The sequence below is a fragment of the Lactuca serriola genome, chromosome 3 (genome assembly GCF_051521515.1).
Source record: "Lactuca serriola cultivar US96UC23 chromosome 3, Lser_US96UC23_V15, whole genome shotgun sequence".
NCBI lineage: Eukaryota > Viridiplantae > Streptophyta > Magnoliopsida > Asterales > Asteraceae > Lactuca > Lactuca serriola.
Window position 1 is genome coordinate 195,109,543 of NC_136410.1, and position 23,394 is coordinate 195,132,936.

General features: G+C 41.7%; 1 protein-coding gene across 4 annotated transcripts; it reads left to right on the forward strand.

The window, feature by feature from the left end:
* The first annotated feature begins 408 nt into the window (after positions 1-408).
* Positions 409-22,167, forward strand: LOC145093480 (glucose-6-phosphate 1-dehydrogenase 6, cytoplasmic-like). Of its 4 annotated transcripts, none has more exons than XM_079031619.1 (15): positions 409-565; positions 919-1,254; positions 1,476-1,542; positions 1,668-1,854; positions 1,946-2,103; positions 2,202-2,270; positions 2,372-2,430; positions 2,526-2,562; positions 2,671-2,742; positions 3,104-3,251; positions 3,346-3,441; positions 3,522-3,592; positions 3,675-3,790; positions 3,920-3,965; positions 21,982-22,167. In XM_079031619.1, the coding sequence occupies exons 2-15, from the start codon at positions 1,001-1,003 to the stop codon at positions 22,072-22,074; spliced, it is 1,473 nt and encodes a 490-aa protein (XP_078887745.1). In that variant the 5' UTR covers positions 409-565; positions 919-1,000; the 3' UTR covers positions 22,075-22,167. The 4 variants fall into 4 exon arrangements, with proteins under 4 accessions (XP_078887745.1, XP_078887742.1, XP_078887743.1 ...); XM_079031616.1 differs by lacking the exon at positions 21,982-22,167 and adding an exon at positions 4,119-4,536; XM_079031617.1 differs by lacking the exons at positions 409-565; positions 21,982-22,167 and adding exons at positions 654-674; positions 4,119-4,536.
* The last annotated feature ends 1,227 nt before the right edge of the window (positions 22,168-23,394 follow it).

Genomic DNA, 23,394 nt, shown 5'->3' on the forward strand with positions numbered 1-23,394 from the left:
ACATATTAATTATATATTTCAAATTTTAAATATTTTCACTTTAATTATATTAAATTAACAATATTAGATTAGATAAAATATAATTAATATAGATTATAATATAAGATAACTTCATATATTTAAATTAACGATTATAATTTTATATAACTAAAAAATATCTTTTAAATAATAATTTATTTAAAATAATTAATTAATAATTTTAATTTTTTAATATAAAATTTTAATTAATTTTATAACTATAACACCACCTTATAAACCACTTAAAAAAAATAAATAAACAGTCGACGGTTAAATTTTCTTGCTCGAAAATATCTATTAAAATGAACAGCGAAAGACACGTGTGACGTCAATGCACACGGCGGCTGACGGAAAAGTCAGAAAAGTACGACTAAAATTTTTTATTCAACGATTTCCAACTCCAATATTCCATAGTTTGGTGGTTGTTGAGCACCTCTTTACAGTAGTCTCTGAAAGGTCTTATATGTTTTTATAGCTTCTGGCTTCAGTTATCAGCAACACCAGAAGAACAAAACGCCAGTAGTTACCTACCAATTCTCTCTAAAAGGTGCTTCATGCTGTTTTTTTTTTCCGTTACTCTAATCTGATTTTTGGTTTTTGATTGATTCCCTATCTCGTATTGTAGTGATTCTTAGTTTATATCGGTCTGTGATCAGGTAAATGTAAACCAATTTTGTCATCGAGTAATGTTCTTTGATCTAGATTGTAGTCTGGAATCTGGATCTGTTGTTCGTTTTTTTTATCTTACCTACCATTTCTGTTGTTGGGGGAGCAGTTTAGGGTTTGCTAAATTTGTTCAGTGTTAGTCGTTGATCTATTGTACTCTGCTAATCTGTACTTTTACATGATTTGAGGTAAATCTGTAGCTTTTCTTCTCATTTATCTTTTGTTCTTTTATAGAATTTGATACAGAGTAGTGGTGGAACAGTGAAGCTAAGCTTGATTTGGAATTTTGTGAGGAATTCTACTACAAGTTATAGAGATGGGATCAGGTCAATGGTCTGTTGAAAACAGAGCTCCTCTTAAGAACGAAGCTCTGGTGAGTGAGTATGAGCCTGAAACTGGATGTCTCTCGATTATCGTGCTTGGGGCTTCTGGTGATCTTGCGAAGAAGAAGACGTTTCCTGCACTCTTTCATCTCTATCGTCAGGGATTTATTCAATCGCACGATGTTCATATCTTCGGCTATGCGAGGACCAAAATTTCAGACAACGACTTGAGAGATCGCATTCGTGGGTGAGAATTTCTTCAAAAAAACCATATCTTCTGTAGAATCACAAGTAGGATAGATCAAATTCCAGTTTGCGCATCATAAACGATGCATGCATTGCAGTTTAATACATTCTCCTCTTCCACTTTCTCATTGTTGATTCATTTTACCAACTTGTTTCACCATAGATGATGCGAGATCTAGTATTTCACTTCCTAAAAGTTCTGTGTACTATCTAATACTTCAGATATCTTACACCATGCAAAGGTTTTGAGAGCACACATGAGGAAGATGTAGGCCAGTTTCTGCAATTGGTAAGTACTGAATAACTGAACATACTTTTTTTTTTTTCTTTTCCCTTTTCTACTACCTCAATTCCATTGAAAACAGAACCTCTGTTCTAGATGTGAAAAGTGAAAACCTTTGGTTTCTTGTATAGATCAAATATGTAGCTGGTGCTTATGATACTGAAGAGGGATTTCGATCATTAGACAAGGCAATTTCTGAATATGAACTATCAAAAAACAGTACAGAAGGATCATCAAGAAGACTCTTCTACCTTGCCCTTCCTCCTTCTGTTTATCCACCAGTCTGCAAAATGATCAAGAGCTATTGCATGAATAAATGTACTTATCCCTAATCCCTAATCCCATTTCAAATTCCATTGTATCTAAATATGTGTCAATTGGATTTATGAAAGTTATTGTTATTTTGCAGCTGATCTTGGTGGATGGACTCGAATTGTTGTTGAGAAGCCTTTTGGAAAGGATTTGGAATCTGCTGAAGAACTCAGTGCCCAAATTGGAGAACTATTTGAAGAACCACAAATCTATCGTATCGATCATTATTTAGGAAAAGAATTGGTGCAAAACTTGGTAATAACAACACTGAAAGTCTAAAACTACCCAATTTTTCTTTTTTAATCTTTCCAAATATTCATTCTCCTTAAACTTTTCTTTTAATAAAATTATAGATGGTGCTTCGTTTTGCAAATCGGTTCTTCTTGCCCCTATGGAATCGTGACAACATTTCCAATATTCAGGTGAGATAATCTTGTAAACCTTTATTAATATAATTTTATGAAATCAGAAAGTGTAGTTTCATTCATTAGATTCTAATTTTTTTATAAAATTTTTCTTTTAGATTGTGTTTAGAGAGGATTTTGGAACTGAAGGTCGAGGTGGATATTTCGATCAATATGGGTAATAATAATAATATTTTGTTCATTTTATAGTAATATTATAAATTTATAATCCACACATTGAAAATATTAACTTCTTTGTGTTCTTCTTTACAGTATTATCAGAGACATCATTCAGAATCATCTATTACAGGTAAGAAAAGAAGATTAAATTTATTCTTGACATGTTTAAAAAATAAATTTTTTATCATTGTTTCCCCATTAAAAAAAATGTAAAAAAGATATTTGTTTATAAATACAGGTGCTTTGTCTAGTTGCTATGGAGAAACCTGTTTCTTTAAAGCCTGAGCATGTTCGTGATGAGAAAGTGAAGGTATATAATTATTAATTCAAACTTTTTGTTAAAATTTATATGTGCAAAAGACGTAAATGCCCTCCAAATACTACAAATCTTCTAGTCCTCTGATATCAACGGGACAAATTTGCAATTTTTAGTCCCACACAAAAGGATGGGACATGGACTCCCTCTAGATCTCTCATTTGTGAAAAAGACGAAAATGCCCTTCATCATTGAAAATAGTCTACAAAGCTTGTTCAGTCCAATCCAGTCAATGGAACAAAATTTGCAATCTTATATTCCACCCAAAAAGGTGGGACAGGGATTCGATTTTGATCTTTGTGAAAAAGACGGAAATGCCCTCATGAAAATAACCATAGAGAGCTTATGTAATCAGGTTCTCCAATCTGTTCTTCCAATTGAAGACAATGAAGTTGTTCTTGGACAATATGAAGGTTATAGAGATGATCCCACAGTTCCAGACAACTCAAACACTCCCACATTTGCCACCATGGTTCTCAGGATCCACAATGAAAGATGGGAAGGTATCAAAATAAATATTTTATATTTTATATTAATTATAATTTTATAATTCGTTTAATTTTTAATTCTATATATGAACATTACGACATGTTGCAGGTGTTCCCTTTATTATGAAGGCAGGAAAAGCATTGAATTCAAGAAAGGCAGAGATTCGTGTGCAATTTAAGGATGTTCCGGGCGACATATATAAATGTATGTGAAGGAGGGGTATTAATGTAATTTTGGATGTCCTTTATATCAAAATTTTCATTTTTATATTTTTATTTATTCAGGTCAAAAGCAAGGCAGAAATGAGTTTGTCATCAGACTACAACCTTCAGAGGCCATGTACATGAAGCTAACAGTAAGTAAATAAACAATGAAGGGATATTAATGTAATTTTGGACGGTTGTGAAGGAGGGGTATTAACGTAATTTTGAATGTAGGTGAAGCAACCTGGGCTTGAGATGCACACAGCTCAGAGTGAATTAGACTTGTCTTACAGGCAACGATATCAACAAACCGTCATTCCAGAAGCTTATGAACGTTTGATTCTTGACACGTAAGCTTTAATTTTAATTTAAAATATTCAATTTTTATTCCAATATCAACCAAACCTTAAAATTTACGAAACATACTAAAAAAAATGTTTGTTTCTAGAAGCTTAACAAAATTGGTGTTTGGTTAACAGAATAAGAGGCGATCAACAACATTTCGTTCGCAGAGACGAGCTAAAGGTACGCTTCATAAACTAAATTTACACTTTTGGCCTAAATTTTTAATTTTATTACAAATTTGGTCTGAAATTTACACTTTTGGCCCGGACTTCAAAATTTGTTACGATTTCATCCTAAATTTAGTTTCTTGTTTGGATTGAATGAATACAACAGGCAGCTTGGGAGATATTTACACCTCTTCTACACAAAATCGATAGAGGGGAAGTGAAATCAGTGCCATACAAGCCTGGAAGCAGAGGCCCGGAAGGAGCGGATAAATTGGCTGAGAAAGCCGGGTTTGTTCAAACCCATGGATACATATGGATACCTCCGACTTTGTAGATTGATTCTCCGGATGCTGGTGCGTGGTGTTATTGTGTGGAATAAGTACGACATGGTGTTCGTTATATTATATGACATGTATGTAGATTGTAGCATTTCATTGCGGGTTTTTTTCTACCTCCAAATACACCATGGTTTGTATCCTTCAATAAGGGGGTGTGAGAAAGTCATGTTTTCATGATGTTGGATAAATGGGTTAAAACAGGTTGGGTTGAGTTGAGTTGGTTTATTGATATTTTGTTTTAACTAATTGGACAACTTATGTATTGAATTTGATTGTAGGAAATGTGTTATGGAGATAATTGAGAATTTTTTTCAAAGGGATAATGTCGTAAAAGCCATTAATTATATGAAGATTTTGTATGCAATTAGCCCAATATATTTTTTGGTTTTGTAAAAGCCGTTGATATTTTCAGAGTTTTTTTTTTTTTTTTCAGCCAAGGTTTATATATCTTATGCATCTAAAACGTATTTATATATATAAAATTAGACTTTGTCAATTGTCAATGGGAGTGACCTTTGATCTTAAGTCTAAACTCTTTTAATAAATTTCAAAATTAGATCCATCTTACTCTCTTAACCCTCAAGATTGTGAACAATTGAATTCATAACCAATACATAATATTAAATTATATAATTGTGATGAGTGCTACAAAGTAATATATCTCAAAAAATACACAATATTAAATTATATAATTGTGATGAATGCTACAAAATAATATATCTCAAAAAGATAAAATGTCTACTATAACAAGAATGATGATTTACTTAATACTCAAAATGCAATACAATAAGAATTATATTTTACATATAGGCATCATCAAGTTGTAAAATTTTTGTTTCCTCAGGGATAGCTAATCTTATATAGTCACTAAATAATGCAATTGATGATAATACTTTAGTTATTTTTTTGGATATATTTGTCATAATATTTAAAAAAAAATATGGTTTAATTCATGTGCAACTTACAACTTTTGTTTCCTCGGGGATAGCTAATCTTATATAGTCGCTAAATAATGCAATTGATGATAATACTTTAGTTATTTTTTGGATATATTTGTCATAATATTTTAAAAAAAATATGGTTTAATTCATGTGCAACCTGCAAACTTCAACGTTTACAGAGAGATGTATTATTGTTATTAGTGGTCGAAGGAAAAAATTGAAAATGTCATTAATTTATCATAAATTTCTCGAGAACCTGCATCAACATTGTTCCCAGGAGTGTGATAAAAAACAGAAACCGAATAACCGAACCGAATCAAATGGTGTTTTGTTTATTTGATTTGGATTATTCGGTTTTCGGATAATTTGGTTTATTTGATTTAGGTGGGTATGTTTCTTGTGAAAAAACCATTAGTTTTGTTGTAATCCATAACATCTCAAATTCCCTTCTTTCTAAAAATTTTATGTTACGAGAGTGGGTACCACCATTAGTTTCAAGTTATGATTATGCTTTTAAGTTAGGATCCATATCCGTTACAATCCGGTTGTTTTGGTTCTTGTAAGCTCTTACATTTTTTTGTTTTGTTTTTGTTATTATTTTCATTCAAGTTTAGGAAATCCTTATGAGATGTTTGATGTTTTTTTTTTCCTTTTAATACTAATTTTTATTGAATGTCAAACATGTCAAGTCTTCTAGTTGGAAACATGTAACACTCATAAAATTTACGCCAATTTAAAACATTTTAATCCATTAAAAAACCATTAAGTTATTACAACTTGTTTTCAAAATAGTTTAAACATCAGAGTATCCCCAGAACCAAATCACAAAATCATGAAATATGAGGAGCAATACGATCACGCCTTTGCCTTGCCACGATCTCCTGATGTACCTGAAACAATAAACTGAAACTGTAAGCCCGAAAGCTTAGTGAGCTCCCCCAAAATACCCACACACACATAACTATACACATACAACAATAAACAACATACTATGGGTCCACTCAACCATCCGGTTGGAATACCCCTGGCCCACAACCTTCGGGTTGGAATGCCAATATACTATGAGTCCAATCATCCTACCAGGATGGAATACTCTCAGCCCACAACTATCGGGTTGGAATGCCCGGACATCCACACATACAACAACAACTGCTATGGGCAGGCCCGGTTTTGAGGGTGTGCAAGGTGTGCAACTGCACAGGGCCCCGAAAAAAATGGGGCCCGATTTTTCGCCAATTTATATAGTTATTATACATTATATATTATGTTACGCAATAATTTTATTAGACTTTTTCTAGTTCAACTGGCTTATGAGCCGCCTTTTTGTGCCAATGTCGTGGGTTCGATTCCTATCTACTCCGTGCCAATGGAGGCTCTACTCTACCCTGACCCCTGCCAATAAGCCTCAAAGTGGCTAGTGCTAGGGCCTGCACTGGCCTAGCAGCCAAGAGGGGACACTGGGCCTTCATATGGCCCACCTGATCACAATGATAACAAAGTCAGACTCTGGCAGCTGGAGCCTGCTGTCTGCAATCCCTGGCTATATGGCCCTCCTTGCCACACTTGTGGCACCCAAAAGAAGACCGACAAACTCCATCATGTACCTTACCGCACTTCCCACAAGTGTGACTCCTCGGACTTCCCTGACGATAATCAACGACCCTCCTCCGTTTCGGCGCAGGCTGCGACTGCACCGGGGCCTGCCTCTGCTCCCTCAGCTGGTGCTCAATCTCTAACTCACGCCGCCTGGCAGCCTCCTGCAACTCCAACAAGGTACTACATCTCTGTGTAGATACGAACTTCTTGATATCCGTCTTGAGCATGCTTAGGTACCGGGTCATCTGAGCCTGCTCCGAAGCAAACTTAGGGCAAAACATCGCCCTCTCTATAAACATCTTGGTGATCTCCGTCACCAACTCTGAATCCTGTTTCAACTCCAAAAACTCTTGAGCCAACCTTTCCTGCTTAACCCGCGGAACATAACGGGTACTGAACATGTAACAGCCCGGAATCTCAGGTATTGTTAAATTATGTTTTTGGGGTGATTTAAGAGGGGACTCGGCGAGTTGGAGCCTAGACTCGCCAAGTAGGATCGCAGACTTGGTCGCGGGTTCGCGACTGGACTCGACGAGTCCAGATATGGACTCGGCGAGTCGACGCTGTTCAGCAGAAACCCTAGCCGTTTGGTTTTGGAACGTATATAATGCACTTATAGGCCGTCATTGTCCGTCTTTAGTCGACTGAGAAGAACCCTAAACGGCTGTGGGCATCTAGAGCAAGATTGAAGGATATTAGGGCTTTGAAGAAATTGTTATGCAAGGAGGAGAAGAGTTTTGGCTAAAGGAACAGCAAGGGATTCGAGTTCTGCGGTTTGGGGACACAAAGAGTGCGTTATTCAGGTAATATTTCGGATCCTTTCTGTATTGTTGATGTGTGCATGGATTTAGGGTTTATGGAACCCATTTGGTGATTAGATGAATTAGTACCTTGTTACCCAAACGACTATAACCCTGTATTAGGACCTTTAGAGGTCCAGAAGGTCCCATGCTTGTGTATTTCGGGACAAAACTTATCTCAGGAAGCAGTTGATCGACTGCATGGCATGGACTCGCCGAGTCCGATGAACAGACTCGGCGAGTAGCTTGGAGATTCACTGGAACTCGTCGAGCTGTTCTTCAGACTCGGCGAGTGGAGTCGGGGTGGCCCCGCGATTCTTCCACGAGGATCTCGTCGAGCCAAGAGGGATACTCGAAGAGTAGAAAGGGAACATCAGGGGAAGTTGGGGAGGACGTCTAGACTCGCCGAGTCGTCATGGCACTCGCCGAGTCCTGTCGAGTTGACCGTTGACCGTTGACCGTTGACCAGAGTTGACCTAAGTCTGACTTCTTAGGAATAGTCACACTTAGAAGATATAAGTGTTAATGAGGGATATGTGATGTTATAGGGAGGTTGTAGCTCGTCGGATTGTGCACGAGTGATTTCAGGATTTGCTAGCTTTCAGCATTCACGAGGTGAGTCTTCTCACTATACTGTACCCGGAAGGGTTTGACTGTGTGACCGGAAGGTCGGATATGATATGTGATATGTATGCTATATGTGGTAAGTTATTTGTTATATGTGCTATGTATGTCATGGGCCGGAAGGCGATTATGTTATGGGCCGGAAGGCGATATGTTCTGTGATGGACCGGAAGGTCGGCGTGGGTAGGACCGGAAGGTTTACCCAGCAGGGACGGAAGTCCCCTGAGACACATGGACCGGAAGGTCAGGGCCTGGAAAGGCACATACGCCTTTCCCAATATACAACTTACGCACATACGCCTTTCCAGGCCCTGACCTTCCGGTCCATGTGTCTCAGGGGACTTCCGTCCCTGCTGGGTAAACCTTCCGGTCCTACCCACGCCGACCTTCCGGTCCATCACACAACATATCGCCTTCCGGCCCATAACATAATCGCCTTCCGGCCCATGACATACATAGCACATATAACAAATAACTTACCACATATAGCATACATATCACATATCATATCCGACCTTCCGGTCACACAGTCAAACCCTTCCGGGTACAGTATAGTGAGAAGACTCACCTCGTGAATGCTGAAAGCTAGCAAATCCTGAAATCACTCGTGCACAATCCGACGAGCTACAACCTCCCTATAACATCACATATCCCTCATTAACACTTATATCTTCTAAGTGTGACTATTCCTAAGAAGTCAGACTTAGGTCAACTCTGGTCAACGGTCAACGGTCAACGGTCAACTCGACAGGACTCGGCGAGTGCCATGACGACTCGGCGAGTCTAGACGTCCTCCCCAACTTCCCCTGATGTTCCCTTTCTACTCTTCGAGTATCCCTCTTGGCTCGACGAGATCCTCGTGGAAGAATCGCGGGGCCACCCCGACTCCACTCGCCGAGTCTGAAGAACAGCTCGACGAGTTCCAGTGAATCTCCAAGCTACTCGCCGAGTCTGTTCATCGGACTCGGCGAGTCCATGCCATGCAGTCGATCAACTGCTTCCTGAGATAAGTTTTGTCCCGAAATACACAAGCATGGGACCTTCTGGACCTCTAAAGGTCCTAATACAGGGTTATAGTCGTTTGGGTAACAAGGTACTAATTCATCTAATCACCAAATGGGTTCCATAAACCCTAAATCCATGCACACATCAACAATACAGAAAGGATCCGAAATATTACCTGAATAACGCACTCTTTGTGTCCCCAAACCGCAGAACTCGAATCCCTTGCTGTTCCTTTAGCCAAAACTCTTCTCCTCCTTGCACAACAATTTCTTCAAAGCCCTAATATCCTTCAATCTTGCTCTAGATGCCCACAACCGTTTAGGGTTCTTCTCAGTCGACTAAAGACGGACAATGACGGCCTATAAGTGCATTATATACGTTCCAAAACCAAACGGCTAGGGTTTCTGCTGAACAGCGTCGACTCGCCGAGTCCATATCTGGACTCGTCGAGTCCAGTCGCGAACCCGCGACCAAGTCTGCGATCCTACTCGGCGAGTCTAGGCTCCAACTCGCCGAGTCCCCTCTTAAATCACCCCAAAAACATAATTTAACAATACCTGAGATTCCGGGCTGTTACAACTCTCCCCCACTAGGATTAGACTTCGCCCTCGAAGTCTCACTCTGAAAATAGCTCCGGATGCTGCTCCCGCATCTCACGTTCCGGCTCCCAAGTCATTTCCGAACCTTGATCTTCCGATCCCTGATGGCCACTGGTCTCTCGGCATAATTCAGGCTCGCATCCACCTGAATGTCCTCTAATGGAACCACTGTCGACTCATCGGCTATGCACTTCCTCAATTGCGACACATGGAAGGTGTCGTGGATCTGTCCCAACTCCGCTGGCAACTCCAACCGATAGGCTACCCGGCCTATCCTTGGAATCACACGAAATGGCCCAATATACCGGGGCCCCAACTTGCCCCTCTTCCTGAATCGAATCACTCCCTTCCAAGGAGAGACCTTCAGGAGAACGAAGTCGCCGACTTGAAACTCAAGCTCGGATCGGCGCCTATCTGCATAACTCTTCTGTCGGCTCTGGACGGTCAATAACCTTTGTCTAACTTGCTGAATCTGCTCTGTCATCTGAAGCACGAGCTCTGTGCTGCCCATCACTCTCTGTCCCACCTCTCCCCAGCAAATGGGGGTCCGACACCTCCTACCATACAACAGCTCAAAAGGCGGCATACCAATGCTCGAATGATGGCTGTTGTTGTAGGAAAACTCTGCTAAGGGTAAATACGCATCCCAGCTACCCCCGAAGTCTAACACACACGCTCGAAGCATGTCCTCCAGCGTCTGAATCGTCCGCTCGCTCTGACCGTCTGTCTGGGGATGGTATGCGGTACTAAAATGCAATTTAGTACCCAGCTCCTCATGGAATTTCTTCCAGAATCTGGAAGTGAAGCGCACATCATGGTCTGAAACAATCGAGATCGGCACTCCATGCCGAGATACTACTTCTCTCACATATATCTCCGCCAACTTCTCCGCTGAAGAACTCTCGCTGATGGCAAGGAAGTGTGCACTCTTCGTCAACCTATCCACAATCACCCAAATTGCATCAACTCCCCTGGCAGTTCTCGGCAATTTGGTGATGAAGTCCATAGTGATTTGTTCCCACTTCCACTTAGGAATCTCCAATGGCTGTAACTTGCCATGCGGTCTCTGGTGCTCGGCCTTAACCCTACGGCAGGTCAAGCACCTCTCAACGAACCATGCCACGTCCCTCTTCATACAGGGCCACCAATACTCCTTCCTCAAATCCAAATACATCTTTGTAGCACCGGGATGGATCGAGAATTTCGATCTATGAGCCTCTTCCATCAAAGTAATACGCGTACCGCCCACGAACGGTACCCAGATCCGACCCTGAAACGTCGTAAGCCCTCGCCCATCCTTAACGAACTCTGAAATTAACCCCACAATCCGCTCTTTCTTCTGCATTTATGGCCGCACAGCCTCGACCTGTGCCCCACGAATAGCATCCAATACTGGAGTCATCACAGTCAGTCTCAAGCATACATCTCGCAATGGAGTGCTCTCCGCCCTGCGGCTCAACGCGTCGGCTACCACATTAGCCTTGCCTGGGTGGTACAGGATCTCACAATCATAATCCTTGACCACATCCAACCACCTCCTCTGACGCATATTTAGGTTGGCCTGATCCATCAAATATTTCAAGCTCTTATGGTCCGTGTATATCGTACATCGAACCCCATACAGGTAGTGACGCCAAATCTTGAGAGCGAATACTACTGCCCCCAACTCTAAATCATGCGTGGGATATCTCACTTCATGAGGCTTCAGCTGCCTCGACACATACGCTATCACATGACCCCTCTGCATCAACACTGCACCCAGTCCCGAAATCGATGCGTCACAATATACTACAAAATCTTCCATTCCTTCCGGGAGAGTTAATACCGGGGCTTCGCACAACCTCTGTCGAAGTGTCTCAAAGGAGGTCTGCTGCTCGGGTCCCCATGAGAATGCAACACCCTTCCGGGTCAATCTAGTGAGCGGCACTGCGATCTTGGAGAAATCCTTAATGAATCTCCGATAATACCCTGCCAACCCAAGGAAGCTTCTGATCTCAGAGGGTGACTTCGGCACCTCCCAACTCATCACCGCCTCAACCTTGGCCGGATCGACCAATATCCCTTTCTGATTAACAACATGTCCTAAAAATTGGACCTCCCGCAACCAGAAGTCACATTTGGAGAACTTTGCATAAAGCTTCTCCGACCTCAACACCTCAAGGACCTCCCTCAAATGCTCCTCATGCTTCTCTCTAGATCTCGAATACACCAGAATGTCGTCGATAAATACAATCACTGACCGATCCAACATCGGCCTGCATACCCTGTTCATGAGATCCATGAACACCGCCGGGGCATTGGTGAGCCCGAAAGGCATCACCACAAACTCATAATGCCCATAACGCGTCCTAAACGCTGTCTTCTGGACATCCTCATCCCGCACTCTCACCTGATGGTACCCTGACCTCAGATCGATCTTGGAAAACCAAGATGCTCCCTGCAACTGATCAAATAAATCATCGATCCTCGGTAACGGGTAACGGTTCTTGACCGTCAACTTGTTCAACTCCCGGTAATCAATGCACATCCGGTGTGAACCATCCTTCTTCTTGACGAACAGAATAGGTGCTCCCCATGGCGAGCTGCTCGGCCGAATGAATCCCTTCCCCAACAACTCTTGGAGCTGCGAGGACAACTCTTGCATCTCTGGAGGTGCAAGACGATAAGGCACCTTAGCAATAGGCGCGGCCCCCGGAACCAGGTCAATACCAAACTCTACTTGTCTCACAGGAGGTACTCCCGGCAGTTCCTCGGGGAAAACATCTGGAAACTCACGCACCACTGGGACCTCCTCCACTGACTTCGGTCTCTCGGAAACTTCTCGCGTATCCATCACATACGCCACAAAACCCTTACAGCCCTGTTGTATACACTGCCTCGCCCTAGCGGCCGAACAAAAAGCAGATCCCGAACGGGTACCCTCGCCGTACACCGAAAGAACTCCCCCACTATGGTCTCGTATAGTCACCAACTGACGCTCACAGTCGATGACAACGCCGAATCGGCTCAACCAGTCCATGCCCACGATGACACAGACGTCACCCATCGCAATAGGAATCAGGTCTATCGGGAATTCAACCCCGAAAATCTCTAGCACGCATCCCCGAAGAACCTCCATGGCATAAATCACTTTCTCGTCAGCTATAGAAACTCTCAAAGGTCGGCTCAACGACTCACGACTAACGCTGATATGCTGACTAAAGGCTAAAGATACAAAGGACCTACTCGCACCCGAGTCAAATAACACTAAGGCAGGCACAGAGTTCACAAGGAAAGTACCTACGCATATAATAACATAAGCATAACATCTCAACATAAAAAAATGAATACACGAATTACAGCATACCTGCCACAACATCGGCCGCAGCGCGGACCTCCTCCGCAGTCAGCTGAAAGGCTCTCCCACGAGCCCTCGGGGCCTCGACCTTTACCGGTCGAGTCTCAGTAGTCCCGGCAGTAGGTGCAGATCCTTGACGAAGCTGAGGGCACTCGGCCTTCCGATGGCCTGTCTGGTTGCAATGAAAGCAAACCGTAAACCCCTTGGGGCACTCCCTAGCAATGTGCCCTTCCTTGCCACACTTGTAGCAAGCACCAGATCGACATACCCCATCATGACTCTTGCCGCACTTCCCGCAAGTGCGGCCCTTCGAACCTCCTGTCCTCGAATCGGCGGACTTTATCCGCTTGGCTGCCGGTTGGAACTGAACCGGTCGCCGGTCCACCCGCTGAGACTCGGCCTCCTCCCTGGCCTGGGTCTCCAACTCGATCTCGCGCTTCTTGGCATTTGCCTGAAGCTCAACAAAAGTATGGTAGGTGGAGTTTGACACAAACTCCCGGATATCCCTCCTCAACACACCCAAGTACCGGCTCATCCGAGCCTGATCAGTGGATACCAGCTCGGGGCAGAACATCGCCCTCTCATGAAACTTCCGCGTGATCACCGCAACAGAATCAGTACCCTGCTTGAGGGTTAAGAACTCCTGAACCAATCGTTCCCTCTCCACCGGGGGAACGTACTCGTCCCTGAACATAGCAGTAAACCCCTCCCATGTCACTGTTGTAATCTCTGCCAGAGTGAAGTTCGCCGTCACGAACTTCCACCAGTCCTTCGCTCCCAGACGGAGCTGGTTCAAAGCGAACCGTACTCTGAGGTGCTCCGGGCATGAACAAGTGTAGAAGCACCCCTCTATATCCGCGATCCACCTCATCGCAGCAATCGGATCCTGCGTCCCATCGAACTCAGGTGGCTTCGTGTTGCTGAACTCCCGGAACAGCAACGAGTCACCCCCCTGTGGCCTGGCAGCGGCCACAGCTGCGGTAGCTGCAGCGGCTGCAACTTCAGTCAATGCGGCGTACCGCTCGTCAAACGTCTCCATCAGGGTGGTCTTAATAGGCCCAAACATCTCCGGGATCTCAGCCCGGATCGCCGCCGCTACCTCCTCGTGAATCATCTGACGAATCTCCTCGTCACTCACACCGCTCGAACTCGCTCCGTGACGTGGTCTAATCATAATGTCTCTGAAATACAACATAAAACTATCAGAGACTCCATCGAGTGTAATCGCACTCGATAACGCAACCCTACTCAGTCTTCGATATCCAGGGATTCTTACTTGGGCCTCCCACTGACCCGGTGTCTTCGCTAGTACGGGCCCAATACTACCGACCACACCGCATCAGCATTCATCCCAAATCTTCCTCCCCAAACCCCGGATAGTGAGTACTCTACTTCTGTTATGCACTATCTACTCGCACACTAACAAAGCATCTCATATCGGCAAACTTCCCTAGACTAAGGCATCACAAATCAGGCCACTCTAGTCCTATCATGAATACCTAGTCTTCTAGCATGCATAACAATTCATATCATATAATATTGTAAGGTATTTTGGGGATCTTTACCGTTCGGGCGCTGACTGATCGTACACACTGCTTCTTTCTTGCTTACCACAAAACCATTTACAAAAGTTTATGGCTTTATTTAAAAAGTTTTCCTCAAATCCTCGGTTTGAGTTCAGTTACGCCCGAAGGTGCACCCGAATCCCTCAAACCAAGGCTCTGATACCAATTGTAACAACGCAAATTTTCAAACAAATTTTTTTTTCATTTTAAAATAGAGTATTTTCATTCAAAACAAGGCATAAAGAATTTAAGTGTCATGTCAAATACAAACTGTCTAAATCCCAAGATCATAAAAGCATCCTTCAGTGTGTATCGATCACGCCGGCGCCTTCCCACGGTCCTCACTAGTACCTGAAACACATACATAACAACTGTAAGCATAAATGCTTAGTGAGTTCCCCAATATACAACTTACGCACATACGCCTTTCCAGGCCCTGACCTTCCAGTCCATGTGTCTCAGGGGACTTCCGTCCCTGCTGGGTAAACCTTCCGGTCCTACCCATGCCGACCTTCCGGTCCATCACACAACATATCGCCTTCCGGCCCATAACATAATCGCCTTCCGGCCCATGACATACATAGCACATATAACAAATAACTTACCACATATAACATACATATCACATATCATATCTGACCTTCCGGTCACACAGTCAAACCCTTCCGGGTACAGTATAGTGAGAAGACTCACCTCGTGAATGCTGAAAGCTAGCAAATCCTGAAATCACTCGTGCACAATCCGACGAGCTACAACCTCCCTATAACATCACATATCCCTCATTAACACTTATATCTTCTAAGTGTGACTATTCCTAAGAAGTCAGACTTAGGTCAACTCTGGTCAACGGTCAACGGTCAACGGTCAACTCGACAGGACTCGGCGAGTGCCATGACGACTCGGCGAGTCTAGACGTCCTCCCCAACTTCCCCTGATGTTCCCTTTCTACTCGTCGAGTATCCCTCTTGGCTCGACGAGATCCTCGTGGAAGAATCGCGGGGCCACCCCGACTCCACTCGCCGAGTCTGAAGAACAGCTATGTTATGGGCCGGAAGGCGATATGTTGTGTGATGGACCGGAAGGTCGGCGTGGGTAGGACCGGAAGGTTTACCCAGCAGGGACGGAAGTCCCCTGAGACACATGGACCGGAAGGTCAGGGCCTGGAAAGGCGTATGTGCGTAAGTTGTATATTGGGGAACTCACTAAGCATTTATGCTTACAGTTGTTATGTATGTGTTTCAGGTACTAGTGAGGACCGTGGGAAGGCGCCCGCGTGATCGATACACACTGAAGGATGCTTTTATGATCTTGGGATTTAGACAGTTTGTATTTGACAAGACACTTAAATTATTTATTCCTTGTTTTGAATGAAAATACTCTATTTTAAAATGAAAAAAAATTTGTTTGAAAATTTGCGTTGTTACAAAACATGTCTCAGAACTGATCCCAAGTAACCGCAGCCCGCTGCGCGTCAGAATATGATCCCATAGTCAACCTCCACCAATCCTTTGCCCTGAGCCTTAGCAGGTTCAGAGCACACCTCACCCTCTGATCAACAGGGCATGAACATGTGAAGAAACATCCATCTACATCCGACAACCATCTCATCGCAACAATCGGATCCTGAACTCCGTCAAAGGTAGGGGGCTTCGTATTATCGAAGTCCCGATACTAAAAACCCATACCGGCTCCTCCCCCTGCCGCTGCTACAGCCATTGTGGCTGCTGCGGTAGTTATCTCTGCAAGAGCTGCATAGCGCTCATCGAAGTACTCAACCATTGCAGTCTTGATTGACCCAAACATTTCCGGTAACTGAGCCCGGAACATAGCAGCAACCTCATCATGCAGGATCTCACGAATCCTAGCATCCAACTCATCCGTCCTCATCTGACCAATGACCTCGGGTGGTGCGGATCCATCCTGACCACCCTCTCCTGATCCTAATCCTGAACCGGATCCTGCTCCAATGCGCCTCGTAACCACCATACTGAAATCCATCAAGAAGGACATTAGACATTCCTCGTAAAAGCCTGGAAACTATCTCCCAACCAAAACCCTTGGGGTTGTGACTTCCTTGATACGCGTATGGGTCTTGTGCTTTCAGTAGTACCGGCCCATACTACCTTCCACACCTACCCATATTTGTCTCAAGTATCATCACAAAACCCTAACAACATATACAGACATAACGAGTGCTCAATCCTCACTCCTAGAGGAATACTGAATATCTCATAATTGGCCTCCCGGCCTCTCACTACTCACCCATCCATGAAACTTCCACAAACCCTATAGCACTAGTGTATGCTAGTCATACATAATGCGGGACCCTATAGACTTTCGAATATCCAATCCTACCCTAAGGTCAAATCAAACATTCTTAGGCTATAAGATCTTATGCACAACCGCGATGCATACACTAAATATCTACAGTAATGATGTCAATTTCATACAAGGAAACCCTAGGCTAGCAGGCATCATGTAATCAGGAAATTCTATCATGAAATTCCTGAAGATCCCTAGCCTAGTACTAGCATGTTGTTCTAATTATATCACATAATCAAATAAATTATATGGTATTTTGGGGTCTACTTACTGGCTCCGGCTGATCGAACCTTCTGCATCCTCCTTTACTTATTTTGAAAACCATTTGAAAATTTTCCCTTGATTTGAGACTGGATTCACACGAATGTTCCTCCAATTCACTCAAACCAAGGCTCTGATACCAACTTGTAACACTCATAAAATTTACGCCAATTTAAAACATTTTAATCCATTAAAAACCATTAAGTTATTACAACTTGTTTTCAAAATAGTTTAAACATCAGAGTATCCCTAGAACCAAACCACAAAATCATGAAATATGAGGAGCGGTACAATCACGCCTTTGCCTTGCCACGATCTCCTGATGTACCTGAAACAATAAACTGAAACTGTAAACCCGAAAGCTTAGTGAGTTCCCCTAAAATACCCACACACACATAACTATACACATACAACAATGAACAACATACTCTGGGTCTAATCAACCATCCGATTGGAATACCCCTGGTCCACAACCTTCGGGTTGGAATGCCAACATACTATGAGTCCAATCATCCAACCAGGATGTTATACTCTTGGCCCATACCATAAGGTTGGAATGCCCAGACACCTACACATACAACAACTACTATGGGTCCAATCATCCCTCAGGATGGAATACCCCAGGACCTCAACAATCGGGTTCGAATGCCAACCTACTATGAGTCTAATCATCCTACTGGGATGGAATACTCCTGGCCCATAACCATCGGGTTGGATTGCCCTACCTACTTTGAGTCCAATCATCCTACCGGGATGGAATTCTCCTGGCCCATAACCATCGGGTTGGAATGCCCTACCTACTATGAGTCCAATCATCCTACCAGGATGGAATACTCTTGGCCCACAACCATCGGGTTGGAATGCCCATACACTAACAAACATGTGCACCTATCAGATAATCACATAACAGTCTACATAAACAACATACTAGGGCCTTATCATCCTACTGGGAAGGAATACCCTCTACGACTGCTCAAACATGTGCACATATAACAGGTAGTCTCCTACCAGCATTTAGACAGTCAGACCAACTATAGGTCACTAAGCATAGCCACATCCATTCTACCAGGATTCCGATCTAAACAATCAATACTAACACATAATAATCCTTTCTACCAAAATACCAACTAGCATATCACAATAGTAACTATCTCATATAACAATCAAAGGGACGGCCTTGGTGCCTTAGACCCTTGGGTATAATGAGGATAACTCACCTTGCAACTGCTGAACCGAACCACGAAAGCACAATCCCGAAGCACTGCTCCAGACTCCAACACCTATAGCCATTAGTGGTCCATTGACATAAATATCCAAATTACCATAATACCCTTGAAGGTCAAATGGGTCAAAGTCAAAGTCCTGGCCAAAGTCAACCTTCCTGATTGACCCTACTCGCCGAGTCAATCCATTGACTCGCCGAGTTCTTAAACTCAGAACACTCTCATATCACGACTCGAATCGCCGAGTCACCCCACGAATCGTCGAGTCCATCAGTCTCCGAGTCCTATCATGTGCAACTCACTGAGTCACCACTCAACTCACTGATCTGAGTCTTAACCAGAAGAGGTTGGTGGTTTCTGCGCTATAACTCGCCGAGTCCAAGAACAGATTCGCCGAGTCCACGACAATCTTCATCAGACTCGCCGAGTTGTTCATCCAACTCGTCGAGTCCATGCCCATCATCATATGACTCGCCGAGTCAACCCATGCGACTCGCCGAGTCTCTTCAGTCCTTCATCCATACAGTCACTTTTTGAGCCATGCAGAGGCTCCATACTGTAGATCCATCCTCCTAGGGCATGACTCTCACGTAAAGCTGCCAACTTTACGTGAGTACAAGGTGCTATTGGCCCAAAACAAGCTAGGGCTAGGGTTTAAGGAAATAATGCTTCACAACCAAACCAAGGGCTGATGCTTTATGATTTCCTGGAGAAAGGCAAGTCTAGATCTGAAGTTGCAACCTCAGATATAGACCCATAACCCGAAATGGATCTTAAACATACTAAAATGGCCCCAAATCCATCCATAAGTTGATCTAGAAAGGAAGGGATCAAGGTAACAACTTGTTACCTCAAAAATGTGCCCAAACTGAAGTAGATTCTGGATCTATATGAGTCCCTTGATGCTATACACTTGATCTACAAGCCTCCTTTGCTATAATCTCCTTCAAAAGCTTCCAAGCTCACTCCAAAGGCTCACACATGAATTTAGGGTTTTCTGAGTCTCAAGGGGTAACAAAGAGGTTGGGGTGAGGACTTAAGGTCCTTTAAATAGGGTGCAAACCCTAAGATTAGGGTTTTCTCTTCCCAGCATCAACTCGTCGAGTCCAGCCGCTGACTCGGCGAGTTGGTCACTTAACTCGCGACCAAAATCCGCTCCGACTCGACGAGTAATCGCACCTACTCATCGAGTAGCTTCCTCAATTTACACTTTAATCCCTTAAATCATATTTCTGAAGTTTGGGATGTTACAAATTTTTTTTTGTGAATTCTTATAATATTTGTTACTCAAAGGCCCGTTTTGTTCCTTGAAGGTTAGAACTACATATGGTATGATTATATTAATTGGCTTATTTTCATACAATGTTTTGTTCCTTGAAGGTTAGAGTTGCATATATTAAGTGGCTAATGTGATCCATAGTCATAAGCATGCCCTTTTGGAGAATATTTTATTCTATAAATGGTTTATTTACCAACTTAGATTATATGTAAGATTTATATATGGAAATAACTAATAAATTTGTAACATCCCTATGTCACTTTAATTTCAATTTCAACCATATGTTTGAATAATATTGCTTCTTAGCCCTTGGGATTAAAAAGGATCGCAAAATGGCCCATAGTGGCAATATGGTAATTTTTCCCTAGTGTAGTACGATGAGCGTACATTGTGTACGTTAGGTGTACTAGGGCATGCCCTAGTATGCTGGGCGTATACCACGTATGTGGGGTGTACATGAGGATTGTGCTAACCCTAATTTTTAGGGTCTGGTCCATATTTAAACCCCATTATAGCTTCATGTCTCATTTCTTCATCAACCTCCCTCTGTGAAAAACGACCCCAAGCAAACCCTAAGTGAGAAGAGTGCATTTTGAGTCCATTGGAGTATTTTGGAAGTGTTCTTAAAGAAGAAGAAGGTGGTGGGGATACCTTGGATTAGGTGTCTAAGCCCATAACTATAATTGTTATATACTTGAATTGATAGTAGCACAATTCTTTTTGGTTTCCCTCAAACCTAGAAATTGAATAAGATAAGTTTTGGTGAGACAGAATGATTTGTTAATTTAGTATATGATTAATAAATTAATTAGAAATCATAATAAATGATTTATTAATATATTGTGAGAATAATATATTCATTAGAAATAGTATTATTTAATTAAGAATTAATCAGAAATTAATTGGAATTAATTTTGAGATTAATTGGATTAATTAAAAGTACATGAGTTATAGTGTAATTGTTCAATAGTTGAGTAACAGGCATTCTAGAAGTTCTCATAAGCCTTGGACGGTTTTACGGAGATTCTAGAGGATCTAGAATTATCCTTGGAGGATAATTAGGAAGCTAGATAAATACCAAAAGTAAGATAATGTTATTTTATATTTTTGGGACTCATCTAGGGTTTCTTGGTGAAAAAGACGGAAATGCCCTTATGAAAATAACCCTAGAGAGCTTATGTAATCAGGTTTTCCAATCTGTTCTTCCAATTGAAGACAATGAAGTTGTTCTTAGACAATATGAAGGTTATAGAGATGATCCCATAGTTCCAGACAACTCAAACACTCCCACATTTGCAACCATGGTTCACAGGATCCACAATGAAAGATGGGAAGGTATGAATATATATATATATATATATATATATATTATTTTATAATTCGTTTAATTTTTAATTCTGTATATAACATTACGACATGTTGCAGGTGTTCCCTTTATTATGAAGGCAGGAAAAGCATTGAATTCAAGAAAGGCAGAGATTCGTGTGCAATTTAAGGATGTTCCTGGCGACACATATAAATGTATGTGAAAAAGGGGTATTAATGTAATTTTGGATGTCCTTTATATCAAAATTTTCATTTTTTATATTTTTATTTATCCAGGAGAAAAGCAAGGTAGGAATGAGTTTGTCATTAGACTACAACCTTCCGAGGCCATGTACATGAAGCAGGGGTATTAACGTAATTTTGAATGTAGGTGAAGCAACATGGGCTTGAGATGCACACAGTTCAGAGTGAATTAAACTTGTCTTACAGACAGCGATATCAAGAAACCATCATTCCAGAAGCTTATGAACGTTTGATTCTTGACACGTAAGCTTTAGTTTTAATTTAAAATATTCAATTTTTATTCCAATATCAACCAAACCTTAAAATTTACGAAACATACTAAAAAATGTTTGTTTCTAGAAGCTTAACAAAATTGGTGTTTGGTTAACAGAATAAGAGGCGATCAACAACATTTTGTTCGCGGAGACGAGCTAAAGGTATGCTTCATAAACTAAATTTACACTTTTGACCTAAATTTTTAATTATATTACAAATTTGGTATGAAATTTAAACTTTTGGCCTGGACTTCAAAATTTTGTTACGAATTCATCCTGAATTTAGTTTCTTGTTTGGATTGAATGAACACAACAGGCAGCATGGGAGATATTTACGCCTCTTCTACACAAAATCGATAGAGGGGAAGTGAAATCAGTGCCATACAAGCCTGGAAGCAGTGGCCCATAAGGAGCAGATAAATTGGCTGAGAAAGTCGGGTTTGTTCAAACCCATGGATACATATAGATACCTTCGACTTTGTAGATTGATTCTCTGGATGCTGGTGTGTGGTGTTACTGTGTGGAATAAGTACGACATGGTGTTTGTTATATTATATGACATGTATGTATGTAGATTGTAGCATTTCTTTGCGGGTTTTTTCTACCTCGAAATACACCATGGTTTGTATCCTTCAATAAGGGGGTGTGAGAAACTCATGTTTTGATGATGTTGGATAAATGGGTTAAAACAGGTTAGGTTGATTTGAGTTGGTTTATCGATATTTTGTTTAACTAATTGTACAATTAAATTTGAATGTAGGAAATATGTTATGGAGATAATTGAGAATTTTTTTCAAAGAGATAATGTCATAAAAGCCATTAATTATATGCTTTTAGGTTCAATAGAGAACAATAATTAACAATGAACCAATGAACCAATCGTGAACGTCGAAAATCATAATGATCAACGGCTGAGGAAATGGATGTACACTTGTACATTGGACGCATACATGCTGGATTATACTAAAAAATCAATCTGCAACACTCTAAATATTTCAACAATTTTTTTTTCATTTTTAAAACCACAATAAACATAATTTCACATTTCCCAAAACTAAAGTACAAGTTGTTCAAAACACAGGACAACAAAATGTTTGACAATATCCTAAAATTCTCAAAATATAATCTCAAAATGGTGTGTACAATCAAGCCGACGCCTTACCGTGATCTTGAGAGGTACCTGAAACACATCACACACAAGACTGTAAGTACGAAGCTTAGTGAGTTCCTCAAAATACCACACACACATATAATTAGCCTCTCATGGCTATAACTTGGTAAAGACCCTCTGGTCATGTTTTTCAATGAAGACCCTCTGATCCTACAGCTCGGTTTGGACCCTCTGGTTTTAACTCAATAAATCAAAGAATAATACATAACATAAATCAAAAGACAAAATGCATGATATCACATAACTTAGTATAAGCACATTAGACCCTCTGGTCAATAACTCCATTAAGACCCTCTGGTCTCGCAATATTACCACTCATGTATGTATAGTGAAAAGACTCACATCGTAGGTAGAACAAGAAAGTATTTTACTCAACGGTAAGTCTAGACTCCACCTACATATATGTCACACCCCCAAACTAGAACAACAGAAACGTTCGGGGGCGGATGACGTCATGTACAGTATCATAACAATTGAGTAATAGTAAAGAAAGCAAACACAACCATCATAAATATAATTTAAAAAGTTACATTGTTGCATGTGTTATATGTTTCAAAA

What these genes read in the sequence shown, in the direction of transcription:
- LOC145093480 (XM_079031616.1), top strand. Translation starts at nt 1,001, where the DNA reads ATGGGATCAGGTCAATGGTCTGTTGAAAACAGAGCTCCTCTTAAGAAC. An exon ending in GAGCTATTGCATGAATAAAT is followed by an intron (nt 1,855 to 1,945) that starts GTACTTATCCCT and finishes GTTATTTTGCAG; the next exon opens with CTGATCTTGGTGGATGGACT. An exon ending in CCATGTACATGAAGCTAACA is followed by an intron (nt 3,593 to 3,674) that starts GTAAGTAAATAA and finishes TTTTGAATGTAG; the next exon opens with GTGAAGCAACCTGGGCTTGA.